At 54.9% G+C, this 20365-nt stretch overlaps 1 protein-coding gene across 2 annotated transcripts; it reads left to right on the forward strand.

Moving 5' to 3' along the window:
• Positions 1-1308: 1308 nt before the first annotated feature.
• DISP2 (dispatched RND transporter family member 2) lies at positions 1309-18796 on the forward strand. Of its 2 annotated transcripts, XM_033851471.2 has the most exons (8): positions 1309-1496; positions 6516-6845; positions 7138-7167; positions 7317-7440; positions 7714-7829; positions 7943-8070; positions 8436-8533; positions 9789-18796. In XM_033851471.2, exons 1-8 carry the CDS (start codon positions 1384-1386, stop codon positions 13053-13055), a joined length of 4206 nt encoding a protein of 1401 aa, XP_033707362.1. In that variant the 5' UTR covers positions 1309-1383; the 3' UTR covers positions 13056-18796. The 2 variants fall into 2 exon arrangements, with proteins under 2 accessions (XP_033707362.1, XP_073656843.1); XM_073800742.1 differs by lacking the exon at positions 1309-1496 and having other exon boundaries at positions 6713-7141.
• Positions 18797-20365: the final 1569 nt, after the last annotated feature.

Consider the following 20365-nt stretch of genomic DNA (forward strand, 5'->3'; position numbering starts at 1 on the left):
CCAGCTGAAGCTCCACCATCAACATGAAGGCTTCCCTAAAGCCCATTAGGTTGAGTGAGGTCCTCCCTGTCTTTGCACACTGCCCCCTCCTCTGCAGCTCCTATCGACCATCACATGGGCCCAACCACACCCTACCCAGTTGGCATCAATTAACGGGCTGGCTTTTTATCTCTCTCACCAAACTAAGCTACTCAGGGCAGGGCCACCACTTCTACACCTCTAGACTCTCCCACCCTCATGCCTACTGGTCTATGCCTTGCACACGGTTTGCACACAATTTAGGGATACCCATAGTCCAATCACTCCTGGGTTCTGACTCTCCCCCCAGCCGCATGCTTCAGCCAAGGCACCTACCACACACACAGAGAGTCTGCTTACTGTAAAACCTCTTCTGCCCATCCAAGTTACACGTCTGGGATCCTCTCCGCTCCCCAACTCCCAGGCTTCTCACAGGGCCCGTATCTGTTCTAGAGCTATGGTAACAGCCCTCTAGCCCGGCCTCTCCACCGCCCATCACACCGCCCCTCTCTCACAGCCATTCCCTAACAGGGGAAGCAGCAAGCGCCCTGGAATGAGTGGCTACTGGGTACCTTCCAGGCTAAAGTGGGGTGGTTATAAGAGAGAGTTGGGGCTTCTCTGAGTGTCTCTCTTGTCCCTCTCCCCGGCCATACTCTGCACTTGAATAACAGAATCCAGGCTCCACAACTGAGGGGCGCAGAACCAGGTCCAGACCAACGTAAAGACCCAACTTGAGCAGGTGCCTAGCCTTACTGGGAAGGAAAGGGGGGACGCTGAGCGGAGCCGAGACAAATGTGAGTCTAAAAGTAGCCCAACCTCTCAACCCCTCAGCGTCCGGAGCAGTGAAGTGCCGGCATGGAGCTGCTCCCTCTTTGGGGCTGGAAGAGTCTGTGTTACAAGTTCTGAGGCTCTTTACACGGTGCCTGGGGTCGCGTTTCCTGGTCCCTCACGGGAAGACGGATGCCCCCCAGGAAAGGCCGATGTGCGAACTACTGCACAGACTCCTAACAGCAGCTCGCAGACCTGGCCTGAGTACAAGAGCCCACAACTCCAGCCCGGGGGTCTTAAAGACAGCGAGCCTTCGGGCAGCGGCGCGGCGGGAAGCCCCTGTCCCCGCCCCCCGGTGCCGCGCCCATTGGCTGGGCTCCTCATCGGCCCCGCCCAGCGATCGACCCGCTTGGCGTCGACGCGTGCGCAGGAGCCGCCCCCCGCCGCCGCCGCCGCCGCCGCCGCCGCCGCCGCCGCCGCCGCCGCCGCCGCCGCCGCCGCCGCCGCCGCCGCCGCCGCCGCCGCCGCCGCCGCCGCCGCCGCCGCCGCCGCCGCTACTTCAGCACCAGCGCCCGGACAGCGGCGCCGCCCACGGGCATGGACGGCGGTAGCGGCAGCGGCAGCAACGATCCGGCTCCCGGCCCGGGTCTGGAAGGGGAGCAGCGGCCCGAGGGGGAGCCTTTGGCTCCAGACGGCAGGTCCCCGGACAGGTAGGGGCGGACTGCTCCGCAGACCCAGCTCGCAAACCTTCCCAGAATCCCCGCCCCAGGTATCCCCAGTAGCCGCCATATGTCGTCCCATTCAGTCCCCAGCCCCATCTAGAGCCCCTCTGGGGCCTCCAGACTCCCTGCCCCCTGGCCACGCCCTCATTCTGCCGGGTCAATTTTCTCTCTCCCGATACCCCCTACTGTCAGCCCGCTTAGCCCTCACCGCCCCCAGGACCTGCCCCACCCACTGTTCCTACCTTTCCTCTAAGGCCCCGGTATCCCCAGCCCCTCCGGCCTCCAGAGCCCCTCCCTGTAGGCCCTGCCCCCGCGTCTTCTCTGTAAGCCCCAAGCCTGCAGCAGCCTCAGTCCAGGTTCCAGCGAGTCAATGTGGTCGAGGGTGCGCGTGTACTGTAGACGGGAGACTCGCCAAGGTGTGTCCTGGGGGGAGGGCAGACACCCGGTCTCCAAGCTAGGTAGGATCTGTCTTTGTCCATCACCGTCTGTCTCCAGTCTGCCCCACATGGCCAGCTGCGCACGTGTAGGCTCGAGTCCCCACGTGTGGCAGCCACCTGCACTCTTCTGAGGCGCTGCGTGGGCAGGCTCTGAGGCTCAGGCTGCGGTCAGTACCGTCCCTGAAGGAGCACCAGGCTGGTGGGACGGAAGGAACATCTTCCCGCTGCGGGCCCAGATCTTGGTGCCTCTCCTTTCCCTTCCTCCAGCATATGTGTGAGGGAACAGCCCAGCCAGGTAGCAATATGGTGCAATTTCTGTGCCCTGCCTGGTCTGCCGCCCCCAGAATCCCTCACCTGACATGACACCGCCTCTCTCTCCTGCCTGGACTGAAATAGGAAGCATTCTTTGGGGGCAAAAGCAGAGGTGGACACATTGTCTTCAGACTGCCCCAGTTAAAATGTGCATTCTGTACCTGAGTGAAGAGGAGACCCCACAAGTGGAGGGAAATGTTTTCTTCCCACTATGTTGACACATCAGCCTGGGTAGATTTAGCCACGTTTCAGTCTGAAAGCCACAGAACTTTCTTCAACAGGATGGTACACAGGATTAATGTGTTCCCTGGACCAGGGGGCTGCCTGGAACTATGGCTTGACCAAAAAGCCAAGTATGGACAAGGCAGAGACAGTGACAGGACAGGGCAGGGGCCAGGAGCATCCCTAGAAGGGACTGGAGAGTCATTTGCTACCTTGGATATTTTGCCAAGGATCAGCCCTGTCTGGTCTGCTCACTTCCCCTGCACGTGTGGGTCATACTTGGGCACAGGAATCACTTGCTCTCTTCTAGCAACTCCCTGAGACCTCTGGCCCCTCTCTGCACTTCCCCAGAGACCCTGGACAAATCAGGCAAAGGGATTCATTTCAATCCAAGAAACAAAAATACATTCCGGCTGAACTAAGTAGCACTCTGGGGAGTGAATAAGATAGCACGTACGTGCGTGCGCGCGCACACACACACACACACACACACACACACACACACACACCCCTTTACTAATGCATTGACAACAGGGCAATTTGAAATATTTCATTCTTTGTGGTGTTTTATTTTTGTTTTTATTTTTGGGATACGCGGGCCTCTCACTGTTGTGGCCTCTCCCCTTGCAGAGCACAGGCTCAGCGGCCATGGCTCACGGGCCCAGGCGCTCCGCAGCATGTGGGATCCTCCCAGGTCGGGGCACGAACCCATGTCCCCTGCATCGGCAGGAGGACTCTCAACCACTGCGCCACCAGGGAAGCCCCATTATTTGTGTTTTTAAAATTACCTTTTTATTTTCCTAGTGGCGTGAATTGCTCCCTCATCTGTCCTGGCCACTCCGCAGGGTCACATGGATGTCCATATGGCTACGTGTCTGTGGACTTGGGGGCATGGTTAATACACATGTACATTTTCCGCTCACGGGGCTCCCAAGAGAGGTGTCTGGGGCACTATTAGCCAGGCCCTGACTGCTGTGACTTTGGCCATGAGTGAGGCCTGTGTCATCACTTTCCATTAACCTACCTGCCTGCCTCAATCACTTAGCTTACAGACCAGTGGGCCCAGGCAGGTGGCCCAGGAAATCGCTCATCCTAGTCAGAGCCATGGAACTGAGAGGGTGAGAATGAAAGCCCCCCGGGGAGGCAAGGCGAGGGGTGCTTAACTATTACTAGGTCTTCCGAAAATAGAGGGCAGCAGCGGCTGGCAGGAGAAAGCTTTTATTCTGAGAACAGTTTGCCTCTTCTCCTTGGGAGGGTCAAGACAAACTCCCGGTTCTACAGCAGTCGGAATGTGGAAAGTTTCAAATTCTGCCACATTCACAATGATGGGCACGGTCATGAAGGGTGAGATTTGGGAGCAGCTGATCCTAGGTCCCTGGAGAGGGATAGAAGGGATTGAGAGGAAGGGGCTGGGGCCAGGGACACCCCAGTAGAAGCAAACCAATGGTGGATGCTGGAATCCCCCTTGAACAGGAGCCTGCTAAGGAAGGGGGTGGCTTATGAGATTTGGTAGACTGGTTAAGGACAACTGGAGTTCCTGTTCTCTGCCAGCACGGCCTGGAGTGCTGGCTTCCCTTAATGAAAAAGAAACTGACACTCCAAGTGGGGGCCTGGCTCCTAGGATAAGCCCAAAGCTCAGTGAGTGCTCTAAGACCATGCGCAGCTGAAATAGGCACCCTGGCTGCCCCACCCTCCTGACTGCGGAAAGCAGGCCCTGCTCTAAAGAGGGAGACCAAGACTAATGGGTCACCTTCATGCCTTCAGGATCCAACCCAGGCCAAGCACAGTGCCCAGCATGTGGCAGGTGCTCAAAAAAGACCTGCAGAATAAAAATCTTAAAGAAGTAGATGTCCACACTTATACACATGAACCCCGGTCATTTTTCCAGCTTCCCTTTGGCCCATGGTGATGGGCCCATAAGCTATTTTATCTGCAAGGACACTGGTTGCTGTGTCATTAACTTTATGGGGAATTCTGAAGTCTTGCTTGAGAACAAGTTTAGTCAAATTCCTATTTTTCTAAGTGTTGAGTTAGTAAGAAAAAAAATCAGTGGTTTATATCATGAAACAAATTCTGATGCTGCTTCTGGATAACAAAAAGAAAAGTACTTATAATTATATATGTAGTGAGATTCTCAAGGTGTGAGAAGTTCTCAAATGGAGATATATTATCTGAGGTGCCTAAAGAGGTCGAATTGTAAATATAAATATACTTCTTAAACTGCACACTCCCTGCAGCACTGAGTGTGGGAAGAGGCAGGAAAGTAAATGTCTTCCACATGCCAGGCTCCACGCCAGGCACCTCACATGTGTTACCTCAGTTAATGCCCATACTAAACCTGAGAGGGAGGCGTTATCATCGTACCCTCACTCAGCAGACAAGGACGCCAATGCTCCAAGAATTGTGTGTCTTTCCCAAGACCCCAGAGTTAAAGGATGATGGAGCCAGGACCCCACCTCCACTGCTCCCCTATTTTAGTCCAAGCATGAGAATTATACCCCACCCCCTGACTGACTGCCATCCAGCCTTCTGGGAGGAAGAGGAGGGGCTTGCCTATTCTTTCCAGGTCCTCTACTTGGTCTCTGGGCAGAACCCAGCCTCTGTGGGCAATGTCCATGTGCCACCACAGCCAGGACTCTGGCCCACGGCCCCTTCAGCAGTGCAGCAGGCAAGACTGGAAGCCAGGGTTTGCTCGGCATAGACCTGGCTCTCCCATGGGAGCTATGCAAGTTGTAGCAGGCAGATGGAAGAAAGGAGACTCGCTGGAGGGCCCAGAACCCCTTGGGAGCCCGCCATGGCCCTCAGGCACTCTGTTCTGTGGCCATCTTCTCCTACCCCAGGTCTGGCAATCCTGCCCCTGGGGTGGGACTCCACCTCTGCCTGCACCCAAGGAGTGGGGCTGGGTCCATGCACAGAGTGCTGCCCTCATGCATAATTTGGAAAGAGGAATCTATTGCTGACTCCTCCCTGGCAAGCTCCTTGGGGGTCCCAACTCCCTCTCCCAACTGTGTACACTGTTGCAGAGCAAACCTCCTGCCCCAAGGCCGAGGCTTGGTGAAAAGGAAGTGGTTGCCTCTGCAAAGCTTTCCCTGACCCCCCCACCCCTGTCAAAGTTGGGCCCTCCTCTGGGCGCCTTCAGTCCTGTGTGACTTCCCCTCTCACAACACTCAACATGGTGGCCCCTGCACATCGCCCACCTACCATGAGTGCCTGGAGGACAAGGACTGGGCTTTATTCATCCTGGCACCACTATTAGCAGCCCGTCCAGCACTCAGCCTTCACTCAGCAAACATCCCTGGGGCACCTTCGGTGTGCAAGGTGCTGCTCAAGGCACTGGGGACACAGATGAACAAATGCACGAGGCCCTGCTCTCCCGGAGCTCACGTTCCATAGGAGAGACAGGCAGTAAACATGACAATATATAATACAACGTCCAGTTGTGGAAAATGCTAGGAAGAAATATAGAGTAGGTAGGGGGATAGGAGTTGGTGGATGATTATTTAGAGAGGGTAGTCAGGGAGGGCTTCTCTAAGAAGGTAATGGTGTGAGCCGTGCAATTATCTGGGGAGGAACATCCCAAGCAGAGGGCAAAGAAAGCTCAAAGGCTCTAAGGTGGGAACAAAAGTGCAGCAGGTGCTCAATAAACGTCTGACAAGAGGATGAAGAGACAACTACAGCAGAAAGAGCACAGGTCTGCAAGTCAGAACTGGGTTCAAGGTCCAGCTCTTCAGGGCTCACTGAACCTCAGTTTTCAAATCTATAAAAGAAAGAAAGTACTTCCCCGGTATGGTTTTTAAAGGAGTAAATAAGATCATATGTGTTTTGAGGTGCATGGGCAGATGAGTGAATGAGACAGTGAACCCCAAGAAGTAGGCTGGGGGTGTAGACCCAGAGCCTCCACCCTCCTTGCCTCTCCCCAGGCCTAGGAATAGAACAGCCTGAGCTCCATCCGTCTCAGCTCACTGAGCAAGGCTGCTGCACGGTGTGGACCACCACTGTCTCCCACCCCCTTTTTCCCTGTCTCTTCTCTCCCCAGGTCCCAGAGCAAGGCTGTGGCCCCTGAGGCAAGCCCAGAGAGAAGCGGCGCCCTCCACAGCTGCCCCCTTGAGGACCCTTCCAGTTCTTCGGGACCCCCACCAGGAACTTCCACCCTTCATCCTGTGGGCCCATCCAGCCCCTTGGCCCCTGCCCACTTTACCTATCCCCGGGCACCACAGGAATACCGGGGGGGCAGCTCCCTTCCAGGGCTTGGGGACCGGGCAGCGCTGTGCTCCCATGGCTCCAGCCTCAGCCCTTCCCCAGCCCCCTCACAGCATGATGGGGCCTGGAAGCCGGCATCTGTGCAGCACCATGTGGTCAGCGTCAGGTAAGGAGGGGTCCAGCAGCCTGCCAGCTGCCCTGGAAGGTGGGGCAGGGCTTAAAAGTGGGGTCGACACCCCCCCCCGGACTCTGGACTCCATCACTAGGAGGCAGCCCAGGATGTCCCCTGCGTCTGATGGAGGAGGCAGCCTGGATGGAAGATGAAGGAAGCGTTGGAGCTTGGGAGTGGGAAAGCCTAAAAGGGTTGATGCCATCTTCCTCTATCCTCCACCCCCATCCCAACCTCCCACCCTACAAGAGGACTCTAGCAAGCAAGTGTCTTTTCTTCTCTTCCACAGGCAGGTACGGGCCTTCCAGATGCCAAAGAGGTAGGCCTGGCCCTTCTCTGGAGCCCTAGGGGTCACCAGGCCAGTCCCCAGTTTAGCCCCACCATCCCTTGTTGGTGGCTTCTAAGCCCCCGCATTCCCTGCTATCACACCCAATGCTAATTCATGTGGGATCTCTTCCTCTTTCCCAGCTATTCCCAGCTGATTGCTGAGTGGCCAGTGGCCGTGCTGCTGCTGTGTCTGGCTGTCATCCTCCTCTGCACCCTGGCTGGACTGCTGGGAGGCCAGCTACCCGATTTCTCCAAGCCCTTACTGGTGAGGGACCAAGGGGAGGGATGGGCCCCCAGGCCTGGCCACCTCAGCTCAGTCTGGGGCAGAAAATGGGAGTGGCGCAGCTGGGAGTGGGGAGGCAGCAATGGGCTCTCCAGAGAGAGCTGGGAGATGGTATAGAGGTGATCCTCTTGTCCAACAATCCAGGCAGGCGGGCCAGCCTTCCCCGCTCCAGGGACCCAAAGGGGCAGAGCCGAGAAGGGAGAAGGAGAACTCCCCCTCCTGCCGGCCTGATCTTCTCTGCCCTCCTCCCTGCAGGGCTTTGAGCCTCGGGACACGGACATTGGGCGCAAGCTAGTGGTCTGGAGAGCACTGCAGTCCCTCACAGGCCCCAAGAAGCTGCTTTCCCTTTCTCCAGACCTTGAGCTGAACAGGTAATGGGTTCCCATCTTTCCACTGCTGGGGGGAACCAGGGAAAGAACGAGGCCTCCAGAGAGCAGCCGAAGGCAGGTCAGAGGGCCTGGCATAGATTTTCTCTCTGCCTCAGCTCAAACCCCCATACCACTCTGAGCCCCACACCCTGGAGTAGTGCCCAGGAGGGCATGGTCCGGCCTCGGAGGATGGTGGAGCCCCTGGAGGCCAGAGGGCAGGAGAGCTTCTTCTGTGGCCCCCCTGGTAAGCTGCAGCCTGGCCAGTTCCTGGCTTTAATGGTGGTTACCCCCTCCCCACCTACGAGAACAGGAGGGCCCAGGAGAACAAATTTGGGCAAACAAGGGGAAGGAGCCTGGCCAGTCACATTCAAGCCAAGGAAGTTGAGTTACAGCTGGGAGGATGAGGCAGGTCTCAGGTGCTCCAGCCAGGTAGGGGCAAGCTGGATGGGGGTGTGCCACAGGGGAGGGATGCAGGCCCAGGATCAGGCAGGCAGGCACAGGTTTCAGGCTCCTGGGAATCTAAACCTCATATGGCCCTGGGTAAGCATCTTCCCTTTGGTGGGCCCAGGACCTGGGGCCAAAGGGTGAGCTCTGGGCGGTGTGTTGCAGAGAAGAGCTATGCACAGCTGGTGTTCATGTCCACCTCAGCGGGCAGCCTGTGGAACCTGCACGCCATCCATTCCATGTGTCGCATGGAACAGGATCAGGTGAGCTGGCTAGGGAGGTGCCAGGGGCTGGGTGGGGGAACCAGGGACACCAGGGACCTGATCATAAGGAAATACAGCTGAGCCAGGACTCCCAGCCTGGACTAGGAGAGAGCATTCCCTGCTTAGAAAATTACTGCAACCCTGCTGAGAGGTTCTGGGTTGGCAGGGAGAGAAGAGTCAGCTGTTTCCAGAAGAGCCAAGATACAGGTGCTGGAAGACAGACCCTGCAGAGCCTGGGGATTTTCGAAAGGTCCTGAAAAGGAGCCTCAAGAGCTGTTGAGGAGGCCCCGGCCCAAGGCCCCCAGCCCCCATCAACCCAAGCGCTGCAGATCCAGTCATGCTAACTGGAGAACCATGTGCTATAACATCTGCAGAAAGTTTCGCTACTAAAAACAGTGTGAACACCACTAGGCTTAAAGAACATGTGCTCTGGAGTCAGATGCCTGAATTCAAGGCCAGCTCTAATACTCCTTGGCTGTGTGACCTCAGACACATTTCTCAACCTCTCGGTGCCTCGGTCTTTGTATATATAAAATGGGAATAATGGTAGTTTCCTCATAGGGGTGTTGTGACAATGAAACAAGGTAGAATTTGTAAAAAATATAGCATAATGACTGACAATAGTGATCTCTCAATAAATGTTACTATTGTCACCATGATCTCAGGCCCAACGCCATACATCCAGTTGATGGCAGTACAGGGCCTCTGATTCCCAGGCTAGCATTCTCTGTAACTACACCAGCTATTGTAATGTCAGCATCAGGGTGGGAGAGAAAAACAGGCATGAGGTCTGAAAAAGAAACAGCCCTATCCCTCACAAGGTTTAAGCAGACCACTGGACAGAGATAGGGGGCTAGGGTTTGGCAGTGACCCTGATCCTGGAATGTTTTGGCCTCCACTTTTCCCACCTGTCCAGTTCCCTGGACACTTGGCCCCATTCCATCTGTGGCTGCCACTTCCACTCCTACTTCTGTCTCAGGCAGTGCAGAGTTGGGGTGTGTGACCTGCTGGGGCCCTTAGGGCAAGACCTCTCAGGCAGAGGCCTGGGGCCGCATTCCTGAGGCTCCTCTTTGACAGAGTCAAGACGTAGCTGCTGGAACCTGGGCCTGACCAGTCAGGTTTTGCTGGGCAGTCAAGATACCTCTCTGCCTCTGCCCTGCAGCCTGAAAGGAGGTGAGAGGGCCTCGGACAGCGCTGGGGAAACCTGGGCCCCTGCACTGCCCCTGAGCTCTCTCGTGCTGTGTGTGTCCTATAGGTCCGCTCCCATACCAGCTTTGGGGCTCTGTGCCAGCGTACAGCAGCCAACGAGTGCTGCCCCAGTTGGTCCCTGGGCAACTATGTGGCCGTGCTCTCCAATCGTTCCTCCTGCCTGGACACTACTCAAGCCGACACAGCCCGCACGCTGGCCCTGCTGCGGGCCTGTGCCCTCTACTATCACCGTGGTGCCCTGGTGCCCTCTTGTCTGGGACCCGGGAAGGACAAGCCCCCGCGCTGTGCCCAGGTTCCCACCAAGTGCTCCCGGAGCAGTGCTGTCTACCAACTCCTGCACTTCTTGCTGGACAGGGACTTTCTGAGTCCCCAGACGGCTGACTACCAGGTGCCCTCCCTCAAGTACAGCCTGCTCTTCCTGCCCACCCCGAAGGGTGCCTCCATGATGGGCATCTACCTGGACCGCCTAGCCGTGCCCTGGGGGCTCTCCGACAACTACACATCCATCACTGGCATGGACCTGGGCCTCAAGCAGGAGCTGCTGAGGCACTACCTGGCCCAGGATACGGTGTACCCCTTGCTGGCCCTGGCCGCCATCTTCCTCAGCATCGCCCTCTACCTGCGCTCCCTCTTCCTCACACTCATGGTGCTACTGGGGGTGCTGGGCTCCCTGCTGCTTGCCTTTTTTCTTTACCGAGTGGCCTTCCGGATGGCCTACTTCCCCTTCGTCAATCTCGCGGCCCTTGTCCTGCTGAGCAGCGTCTGCGCCAACCACACCCTCATCTTCTTCGACCTCTGGCGCCTCAGCAAGAGCCAGCTGCCCTCCGGGGGGCTGGCGCAGCGCGTGGGCCGCACCATGCACCACTTCGGCTACCTGCTGCTAGTCTCGGGCCTCACCACGGGCGCGGCTTTCTACGCCAGCTACCTGAGCCGCCTCCCCGCCGTCCGATGCTTCGCGCTCTACATGGGCACGGCTGTGCTGGCGCACCTGGCGCTCACGCTGGCCTGGCTGCCCTCCTCCGCGGTGCTCCACGAGCGCTACCTAGCGCGCGGCTGTGCGGCCCGGGCGCGCGGCCCGTGGGGCGGCAGCGCGCCCCGGCGACTGGCGCTGGCGCTGCACCGGCGGCTCCGCGGGCTAAGGAGGGCGGCCGCCAGCACCTCGCGCCTGCTCTTCCAGCGCCTCCTGCCTTGCGGTGTCATCAAGTTCCGCTACATCTGGATCTGCTGGTTCGCCGCGCTGGCGGCGGGGGGCGCCTACATCGCCGGCGTCAGCCCCCGCCTGCGGCTGCCCACGCTGCCGCCGCCCCGCGGCCAGGTCTTCCGGCCCAGCCACCCCTTCGAACGCTTCGACGCTGAGTACCGTCAGCAGTTTCTGTTCGAGCGGCTGCCTCAGGGTGAGGGCGGCCACATGCCTGTGGTTTTGGTGTGGGGCATCCTGCCGGTGGACACTGGCGACCCCCTGGACCCTCGCAGCAACAGCTCTCTGGTGAGTGACCCTGCCTTCTCGGCCAGCGGTCCTGAGGCGCAGCGCTGGCTGCTGGCACTCTGCCAGGGAGCTCGGAATCAGAGCTTCTTTGGGGCCCAGCCAGAGGGCTGGCCCACGCTGTGCTTCGTGGAGGCCCTCCGGCGCTGGATGGAGAGCCCCGGTTGCGCCCGCCTGGGGCCTGGCCCCTGCTGTGGCCACTCGGGCTTCCCCTGGGCCCCCCAGCTTTTCCTGCACTGCCTCAAGATGATGGCTCTGGAGCAAGGCCCCGAGAGCACCCGGGACCTGGGAGCCCGCTTCAATACCCAGGGCGGCCTGGCTGCCCTGGTCCTGCAGTTCCAGACCAACTTCCAGTATAGTCCAGACTACAGCCAGGCCCACCACTTCTACACTGAGGTCAGCTACTGGCTGGCAGCAGAGCTGGGCAGGGCACCCCCCGGCCTGCGCCGGGGTTGGTTCACCAGCCGTCTGGAGCTGTACAGCCTGCAGCACAGCCTGAGCACCGAGCCTGCTGTGGTGCTGGGCCTGGCCCTGGCGCTGGCCTTTGCCACACTGCTGCTGGGCACCTGGAATGTTCCACTTAGCCTGTTCTCTGTGGCAGCCGTGGCGGGCACCGTGCTGCTCACGGTGGGGCTCCTGGTTCTACTCGAGTGGCAGCTCAACACTGCTGAGGCCCTCTTTCTCTCTGCCTCTGTGGGCCTCTCGGTCGACTTCACCGTCAACTACTGCATCTCCTATCACCTGTGCCCACACCCTGACCGCCTGAGCCGCGTGGCCTTCTCGCTGCGCCAGACCAGCTGCGCCACGGCAGTGGGGGCTGCAGCCCTGTTTGCAGCCGGTGTGCTCATGCTGCCTGCCTCGGTGTTGCTCTATCGCAAGCTGGGCATCGTCCTCATGATGGTGAAGTGCGTCAGCTGCGGCTTCGCCAGCTTCTTCTTCCAATCTCTCTGCTGTTTCTTTGGACCAGAGAAGAACTGTGGACAAATCCTCTGGCCTTGTGCCCACCTGCCATGGGACGCCGGAACTGGGGAGCCTGGAAGGGAGAAGGCAGGCCGCCAACGACCAGGGCCAGTGGGAGGGGCGCCTGGGTCCTGTCCAGAGCAGTACGAGTTACAGCCCCTGGCACGACGCCGGAGTCCCAGCTTTGACACTAGTACAGCCACCAGCAAGCTGTCCCACCGGCCCTCAGTGCTCTCTGAGGATCTACAGCTGCATGATGGCCCCTGCTGCTCCCGGCTCCCACCAGCCCCTACCTCCCCAAGGGAGGTGTTCCTGGACCACCAGGCGCTCTTCAGCCAGTGCCCAGCCCTGCAGACCTCCTCCCCCTATAAGCAGGCTGGCCCCAGCCCCAAAACCCGGACCAGGCAGGACTCCCAAGGGCAGAAGGCTGAGCCCGTGCAGGCATCACCAGAAGCCCCAGCCCACTCCCCCAAGCCCAAGCCCCAGGTCGCAGAGCCTCCTGAGTGCCTCTGCTCCTCAGCCAGCACCCTGGAGGGGCTCAGTGTCTCTGACGAGACCTGCCTAAGCACCTCTGAGCCCAGTGCCCGTGTGCCAGATTCCGTGGGTGCCTCTCCAGAGGACCTGGATGAAACTGAGCAAACAGTACCTGAGCGGGGCCAGCTGAATGGGAAGCGGGACACGCTGTGGCTGGCGCTGAGGGAGACCGTGTACGACCCATCGCTGCCCGCCTCCCACCAGAGCAGCTCGTCCTGGAAGGGCCGTGGCGGGCCAGGGGATGGCAGCCCTGTGGTGCTGCCCAACAGCCAGCCAGATCTGCCAGACGTTTGGGTGCGCAGGCCCAGCACCCACACTTCAGGCTACAGCAGCTGAGGGGGGCCCCGAGAGGCCGGACTGGGGCCCAGAGCCTGTCGGGGGTGACAAGGCAGGGGCAGCAGCAGGCTAGAGCCTGTTGGTGTTTCCTCACATCAGCGGGGAGGGGTCTCACTCTCCAGCTGTGGATTTTGAACCTGCCAGATGATCCAGCCTTGGTAGGGGCTTCTGCTTCCTCCCCACATCCAGAGGATTCAGTGGGGGGTGCGGGGGGGTGGTCTTTGGAGTGAAACGCCAAGCTCTCCTTGTGACCCGCTAAGGGCTCGTCTGCCCCACAGTGCCAACCAGGACCCACCCTCTGGAACGGGGAAGGCCACAGTCGTAGCTCCGTATATCAGGGGAGGCTGACCTGGCCCCCATGCCAAGTGACAAGAAGGTCAGTGGGACTAAGGGACCCAGCCAGGGCACCTCACCAACCAAAAGAGCCCTGGGAAGCCTCAGCAGCCTCCTGGACCTCACACCTTTCAGAGGCTTTTTATCAGGACACTTCCTTCTCTTTGGGGATCCTCTCTGGGCCAGAATTGGGCTGGGCCCTCTGTCCTTAACTACCTGTGCCCCTCACAGTCCTCAGTCTGACCAGGAATTTGTCAAGACCAGGCAGAGATGGCTGCTGGCAGTGAAGTGGAGGAGGAGGAATGGTCGGCCTCAGAGCACCCCTAAATTGCTGATGGTCCCTGATGGGGAGCTGCATTGACATGGAAGGGTCCTCTCCCCTGTTAACAACAATAAGAATCCTTTACGTCCTGCATCTTTTAGTTTGCAGAACACTTCTACACCCATCGTGTCCTGGGAATCTCACCACTTCTGTATGGGGTAGCCTACAGTTGGTCAGGTCCTTTTGCCGCCAGTTTACAGGTAAAGACATTGAGACTAGGTAAGGTTAAGTGATTTACACAAAGTCGCGTAGATAGTAAATGGCAGAACAGGCTTCCTGACTCATTCCACCACAACTGCCACTCTCCTTCTGTCTACCTGCCCCAGGGATGTTGGCCTGTGGCTGTCTTGATCTTTGGTCTCTGACACCCTCTAACAACCTGCCTTCGCAGATGCCTCTCGGTAAACTCCCCTCCTTCCTCGCTTTAGGCCTCCATCTCCAGAAAGAGCTACGTTCTGAGCAAGCCTGGAGTTCCTCCCCATCTCCCTCGTGCTTCCCTCCAGCTCCAGCTGAGAAGCCTACCATCCATAAGGCATCCTGGCTGTTCTGATTCCCAGGTTCAGGGTCAAGAGGAGGAGGCCTCTTCAGTGGCCACAATGTGTGGAGAGTCCCTGCCAGGAGATGCACTGAGGGCAGTAGAGGCTGAGAAGAGTTCAATTAAGGCAGGAACTCAGGGCTGCCCTCTTTAGGAGTGTGTAAGTCTGAAGCTGTTTTGCAGGTCAAGGTCCCAGCTTCCTAAGGACAGGTCTCTCCAGGGGCACTCAGCAGACCAAAGGCTGACTGCCCCCTCCCCAAAGCAAAGGGTCTCTCTGGAAGGTATTATCCCACATGAGAGCTCACGACACCTGGAGCTTCAGCAAGTTTACTGAACACCAACTCTGCCTATGGCACTACACGAGGACAGAGGCAAGGAGGGAAAATCAGACATCTGCCCTAAGGAGCTCACTCTCTAGCTGGGGAAACAGCTCACACACACATGCAGGCATGGATGGGTCACTGATAGTAGCATGCAGCACATGCTGAGGGCCATAGGCCTGTCACCATGACTATTGCTGGAGCTCAAGTACCCAGGAATGGTAACCAGGAAGGCTTCCTGGAGGAGGAACGACTTGAGCTGGGCTTTAGAAGTCCAAGTATCTCAAACTGGAAGGGACCTTAACAATCATTTATTCCAGCAGTTTTCAAACTTTGGAGCCTCAGGATCCTTTCTTCAAAGAATCCTTGTGTGGAAACAGTATATAAAGCAGATGAAAAGCAGCCATTCTGGTGGGTGCTGGGGGTGGGGGAGTACAGAGCCAGGTCAGCCTCCCTTTCTACTGTGCCTCTCAGGGGACCCTGGGGAACCCCTCAAGCTCCTGGTGGCTCTGAAGAATGTGATGCGAAACCACTGATGCAGGTCATTTTATGGACGAGTAGCACAGAGAGGAAGGACTTTTCTAGGGCCAAAGAGACAGTCTGTGGCAGAGCTGGAGGCAAATCAGGGGGTGTTTGGGTTTTTTTTCCTATATTGTTGAGCCCTACCTCCCACTCCGAGTAACCCATAAGAAGTGAGGCCAGAACCCCAATGAAAATATGGGCGTTGTGGAAGAGAGAAGACCGTGGGCAGAAATGACCGGTTATGTCGGCTCCTTTGCAAGATAATGATACCCATTTGACTCCCGACACCAGGAAGGAGAGACAGTGACTAGGACTAACTTGGACCATCTCCCTGGAGGTCCACTGGGACCTCTCTCTCTTCATGTCCGAGTAGAATTCAGCCTCTCTGGCCTGGCTTCTCTGCACCATGGACTATATCCTTCTGTTATCACACAGCCAGGCTGAGAGAGCTCTGGTCTCGTCTGGGACCGTCAGCCAGAGGGAGGGCAAGGTGAGCCCTACTTACTGAGCACAAGCAGAAGTCTGGCCTTGACTCAAAAGCGAGTCCAGCGTCTTAGTGGTCTCTCAATGACGCACCGCGGCTCTTCTGCCCTGTGTTGTAGGAAGGCAGCAGGGCCCTGGATGAAAAGGACCGGCTCCTCTGCGCCCTCTTTCGTGTCTTGCAGGGGGAGACGTTGATGTCTGGGACTGGAGCTTCAGGAATCTGGCCTGAACACAACCAGTGAAACGTTCGAGAGAGCATGAAGTGGTGGCTGGGGTGGGCATCAGGGATCTGGGCACAACTGGGGGCCCTCACAGGATCCCCTTCTGGCAGGTTGTGGCCACACAACCCTTCAGGAAGGCAGATGAGTCAGAGCAGCCGAGACACCCACTGGATTTGTTCTTTACACCAGCGGGCCCAAAGGACTGGAAGAACCCAGTGGTAATCCAAAACATCATCTCACACCCAGAGTGGCCCGAACGAAGAGCAGGCTTCCCACAGCAGTGGGTAATCCCGCCCGCCTCTCTAGCCCCAACTTTGGAAAGCGGGATTTGAAGCACTTTCTATTTCCTTTGAGTTTCAGCAGATCTATTATTATCATTATGGGTGGTTACAGTGAGTGTATGGTCCTGGACACATGTGGGGAGAGGCTTAGATGCATGCTGTGAGGCAAGGGAAAACCAGTCAAAGCATTCACGATGGCTCTGGAACATTCAAGAAATGCTTTCTTAACACTGAGACACTGCATGAACACTCATTTGGGACTTGAGGTCATTTCTCCTATTTGTGCCACAGGTCCTTGAACTCACACCCAGAGCATGAGTATGTGTACCGTATGTTTTAAGAATGTAACTTGGAATAGTTTGTCACTACGGGGAAACCCATCTTTCCATGGCTGAGGCACTTTGGTGACAATGTTAGAGATTGAATTGACGGGCAGAATCTTAGATTTTACAGGCACATCCCATACCATGATATTTAGGCAATATCTCAGCTTGAGCCTGATTCTGAAAGAGACATCTCACAGGAGATTTATAAGCCAAATGCCCTCAGCCCCTCCAACTAACTCCTTCTTCTCCCAGCGCATGACAGGACAGGGAGGTGGGGGAGGGGTACCAGGAAAGAGGACATGTTGGAGAGTTTCTGATCTTTTCTTCCATGGTGGCCTTATCTTGGCCTTTGATAATACACGTGGGCAATGACAAGCTCTCTGGCACCCATGCCATGCATCAAGATTTGCTTGAAAAAAAAAAAAAAAGATTTGCTTGGGGGTGGGAAAAACAGACATTCCTTATACTTTCTAACCTCACCCTTGTTCACAGGGACAACAGTAACTCAAGGTGTAGTGGTGTTTATGCTTAAGAGAAGAAGCTGTAACTCAATTCACTGGGAAGATGAGAAACAAAAGAAAGCCACTGTGTGCTGTGTAAATGGCTGGCTGTCCCAAGCCACCTTGCACTGAAGAGCCCTGGAAGGACCTTGATAAACTTGTTATCGTGAGGCCTCTGTGTGGTTATTCATGTTAGACCCTAACATAGGGAAAAGATCAACATTTTACCAAGTTCACAGACATCAAACAAGAGCTTCAGGATTGCTAACGAATATCACTCAGCTGGGCAGACTGACGTAGATTTGAATCCATGACCTCCAACCTCACCTGCAGTCTCCGCCCTGCCTAGCTAGCTTCCATTCCAGTTACTAGTTTCCATTCTTTGCAATGATCATTTCATACTTTCTCTACCTGCTTCAGACATCAGATGCCCTTCACCTCCCTGCACCCCGACTTTCAGTAGACAAAAAACTCATTATTCATGAGGAAACCTGGAGGCATCAGAGTGGAATGTGCTCACCTTCAAGGCACCAAGTCCCCAACTCACCTACTGTGCTCCTACTGGCTTCTCAACCCATCCCTTCTGTTACAAAGAAAGAAGCAGTAATGGCCCCAGCAATGGCTTCACACACTTTGCATGAGAGGCCTTCAACTAGGGCTTGCATTCCCACAGAGACATGAACACTTTCTAGAAGGTAGGTGGGCACAGATAGTTTTAAGGGAATCAGTTTCAAGAGCTTCCTTCTTCATAATTTTCCTCTCCTCATATTCATCAGCCTAAGAAGGAGCCTTAGGTCTGCAAGTTCGCCTCCCCAACCTCCGCTTTCCCAGTTGACCCTTCCTTCATTCTGACTCCTACTCTGGCATCTCCCTCTGCAGTATTTTCTGAAAAACAAATAAAAGGACTACTTGAGAATGCTCTGCTTGAGGAAGTCCTTGAGAGAGCAAAGCCAAGAACATACAAACATTATTATAACTGTATTCCATATGTTCACATAGCTAAGTAGAGACTTAGAAAAAAAAATATATATATATATATTTTAAATACCCAAATTGAATTTGTAGAGATGAAAACTAAAATGTCTGATTAAAAAAAAGAAAAATCCCTGGATGGAATCAACGGTTTAGACGTTTTAGAAAAAAAAAAAGGATTAGTGGACTTGAAGACATAGCAATAGATATTATCCAAAATGAAACACCAAGAGAAAAAAAAAAGTTTAGAAATGAATAAAGAGCATACACAATATACAACAAGCAGAAAATAGGTCCTTTACAACTATTTAAAATTATGAAATAATTTAGGCATCAACTAAAAATGAAGAGGGTGCATTTTAAAAATATATTCTTTGTGAGGGTACATGCACAAAGGAGTTTGAAAATGCTACCTAGGTACCATCTCCCTTGCCTCTTTCTCTATGACTTTGCTCTTTTGATCATCCCATCTCCCTTCTGAAGCGTCCTTTTCTTCCTCTCAGCTGGCTCACTCCCATAGGCACATGTACCCACTATTATCTACATCTTCAAGAAAACCCTTCCTTGACCCCCACAACCCACCTTCAGTTATTGCCCAATTGTTCTAACTCCATTCACAGACAAACTCTTCTGCACCTGCCATCTCTGCTTCCTCGTCTCTCATTTACTCTTCAATTTGTTCCAGTGTGGCTTCCACTCCAGCCTCTCCACCAGAATTCCTCTTCTGATACTCAACAGTGACTTTTGTGTGTGTATGAGAAAACATATGCATGAGTTTATTCACTGCAGGATTTTGTACACACCAATGACTTCTCTGTTGCTAAATTAAATGGGTTCTTTTAAATTCTCATCTTGCTTGCCCTTTCAGTTATTTTCAATGGTTTATCACTCCCTTTTTCAGCAGTTTACCACTTCCTTCTTCCTAGCTTCTAAGACACCACCCTTTATTTATTTATTTATTATTAGTTTATTTATTTATTAGTTTATTTATTAGTTTATTTATTTATTTATTTATTATTAGTTTATTATTAGTTTATTAACTAATTAATTTATTTTTGCTGTGTTGGGTCTTCGTTTCGGTGCGAGGGCTTTCTCTAGTTGTGGCAAGCGAGGGCCACTCTTCATCGTGGTGCGCGGACCTCTCACTATCGCAGCCTCTCCCGTTGCGGAGCACAGGCTCCAGACGCGCAGGCTCAGTAGTTGTGGCTCACGGGCCTAGTCGCTCCGGGGCATGTGGGATCCTCCCAGACCAGGGCTCGAACCCGTGTCCCCTGCATTAGCAGGCAGATTCTCAACCACTGCGCCACCAGGGAAGCCCCTCTTTATTTTCTTCTCACCTCTCTGACACCTCTTTATCAGATGTCTTGGCTGGCACCTTCTAATCACTGCAGCTTCTAAGTACTGCCATCCCTGTCCTTGGTCCTAAGGCTCTCTGTACACTTCTTCCCTGGTGATCTCATCCAATATCATAGCTTTAAATACATATGTATACCCATGACTCCCAAGAGTATATCTCCAACCCAGACTCTCCTCTGGGCTCAAGGCTTGTATTTCCAACTGCCTACTTGACAGCTCCACTTGAATGTCTCAAAGGCATTTCAGGTTTGCCGTGTTCAGAACTGAAATCTAAATCTCTCCCCAACACAAAATAATGACTCTATCCACACAATTATTCAAGCCTGGGAGTCATCCTTAAGATCTCCCTCCCCCTTATTCCTCCTTCCTCCACATACAGTCTAGCACTAAGTCCTGAGATTCTGCCCTCAAAAGCTGTCTTAAATGTGTCCGCCTCTTTCCATCTCCACTACCACCACCACCATCCTGGCCAAGCCCCCATCATCTCTCACTTGAACGATGAGAGTAGCCTCCCAACTGTCTCTCTAATTCTGCTCTTGCTCTCCTTCAATCCATTCTCCTTGGAGTAGCCAGAGTGAACATTTTAAAATATAAATTGGGGAATTCCTGGCAGTCCAGTGGTTAGGACTTGGCGCTCCCACTGCCAGGGCCTCGGGTTCGATCCCTGGTTGGGAACTAAGATCACACAAGCTGCACAGTGTGGCCTATATATATATATATATATATATATATATATATATATATATATAAATTGAATGACACTCTCCTGCTCTAATACTTCAGTGATTTCTAATTACCCTTAAGAATAAAAATCTAAAAAAAAGAGAAAAAATCTCATTACGTTTGGACTACAAATCTCTTTACCTTTGGCCTACAAAGAATGCCATTTGACTTATTTCTCCAGCTTTATCAGTACCATTCGCCTCCCATCTTTCAGTCCCTCTAGGAAAAGCCCATTCCTACCTTGGGATTTTGCATTGCTCTCCTCTTCCCCATTGCTCATCTGATTAACTCCTACTCATTTTTGTCAGTCAAACATCACTTAAGATGTCTTCCCTGGTACTTCCCTGGTGGCACAGTGGTTAAGAATCTGCCTGCCAATGCAGGGGACACGGGTTTGATCCCTGGTCCACATGTCT

Source organism: Tursiops truncatus, chromosome 2 (genome assembly GCF_011762595.2).
Source record: "Tursiops truncatus isolate mTurTru1 chromosome 2, mTurTru1.mat.Y, whole genome shotgun sequence".
Classification (NCBI taxonomy): Eukaryota; Metazoa; Chordata; class Mammalia; order Artiodactyla; family Delphinidae; genus Tursiops; species Tursiops truncatus.

Bases quoted from the DNA above. Each gene is read 5' to 3' on its own strand.
- DISP2 (XM_033851471.2), top strand. From the start codon at position 1,384: ATGGACGGCGGTAGCGGCAGCGGCAGCAACGATCCGGCTCCCGGCCCG. The intron at 6,846-7,137 runs GTAAGGAGGGGT...TCTCTTCCACAG, and splicing joins CACCATGTGGTCAGCGTCAG to GCAGGTACGGGCCTTCCAGA. The intron at 7,830-7,942 runs GTAATGGGTTCC...TCTCTGCCTCAG, and splicing joins CCAGACCTTGAGCTGAACAG to CTCAAACCCCCATACCACTC.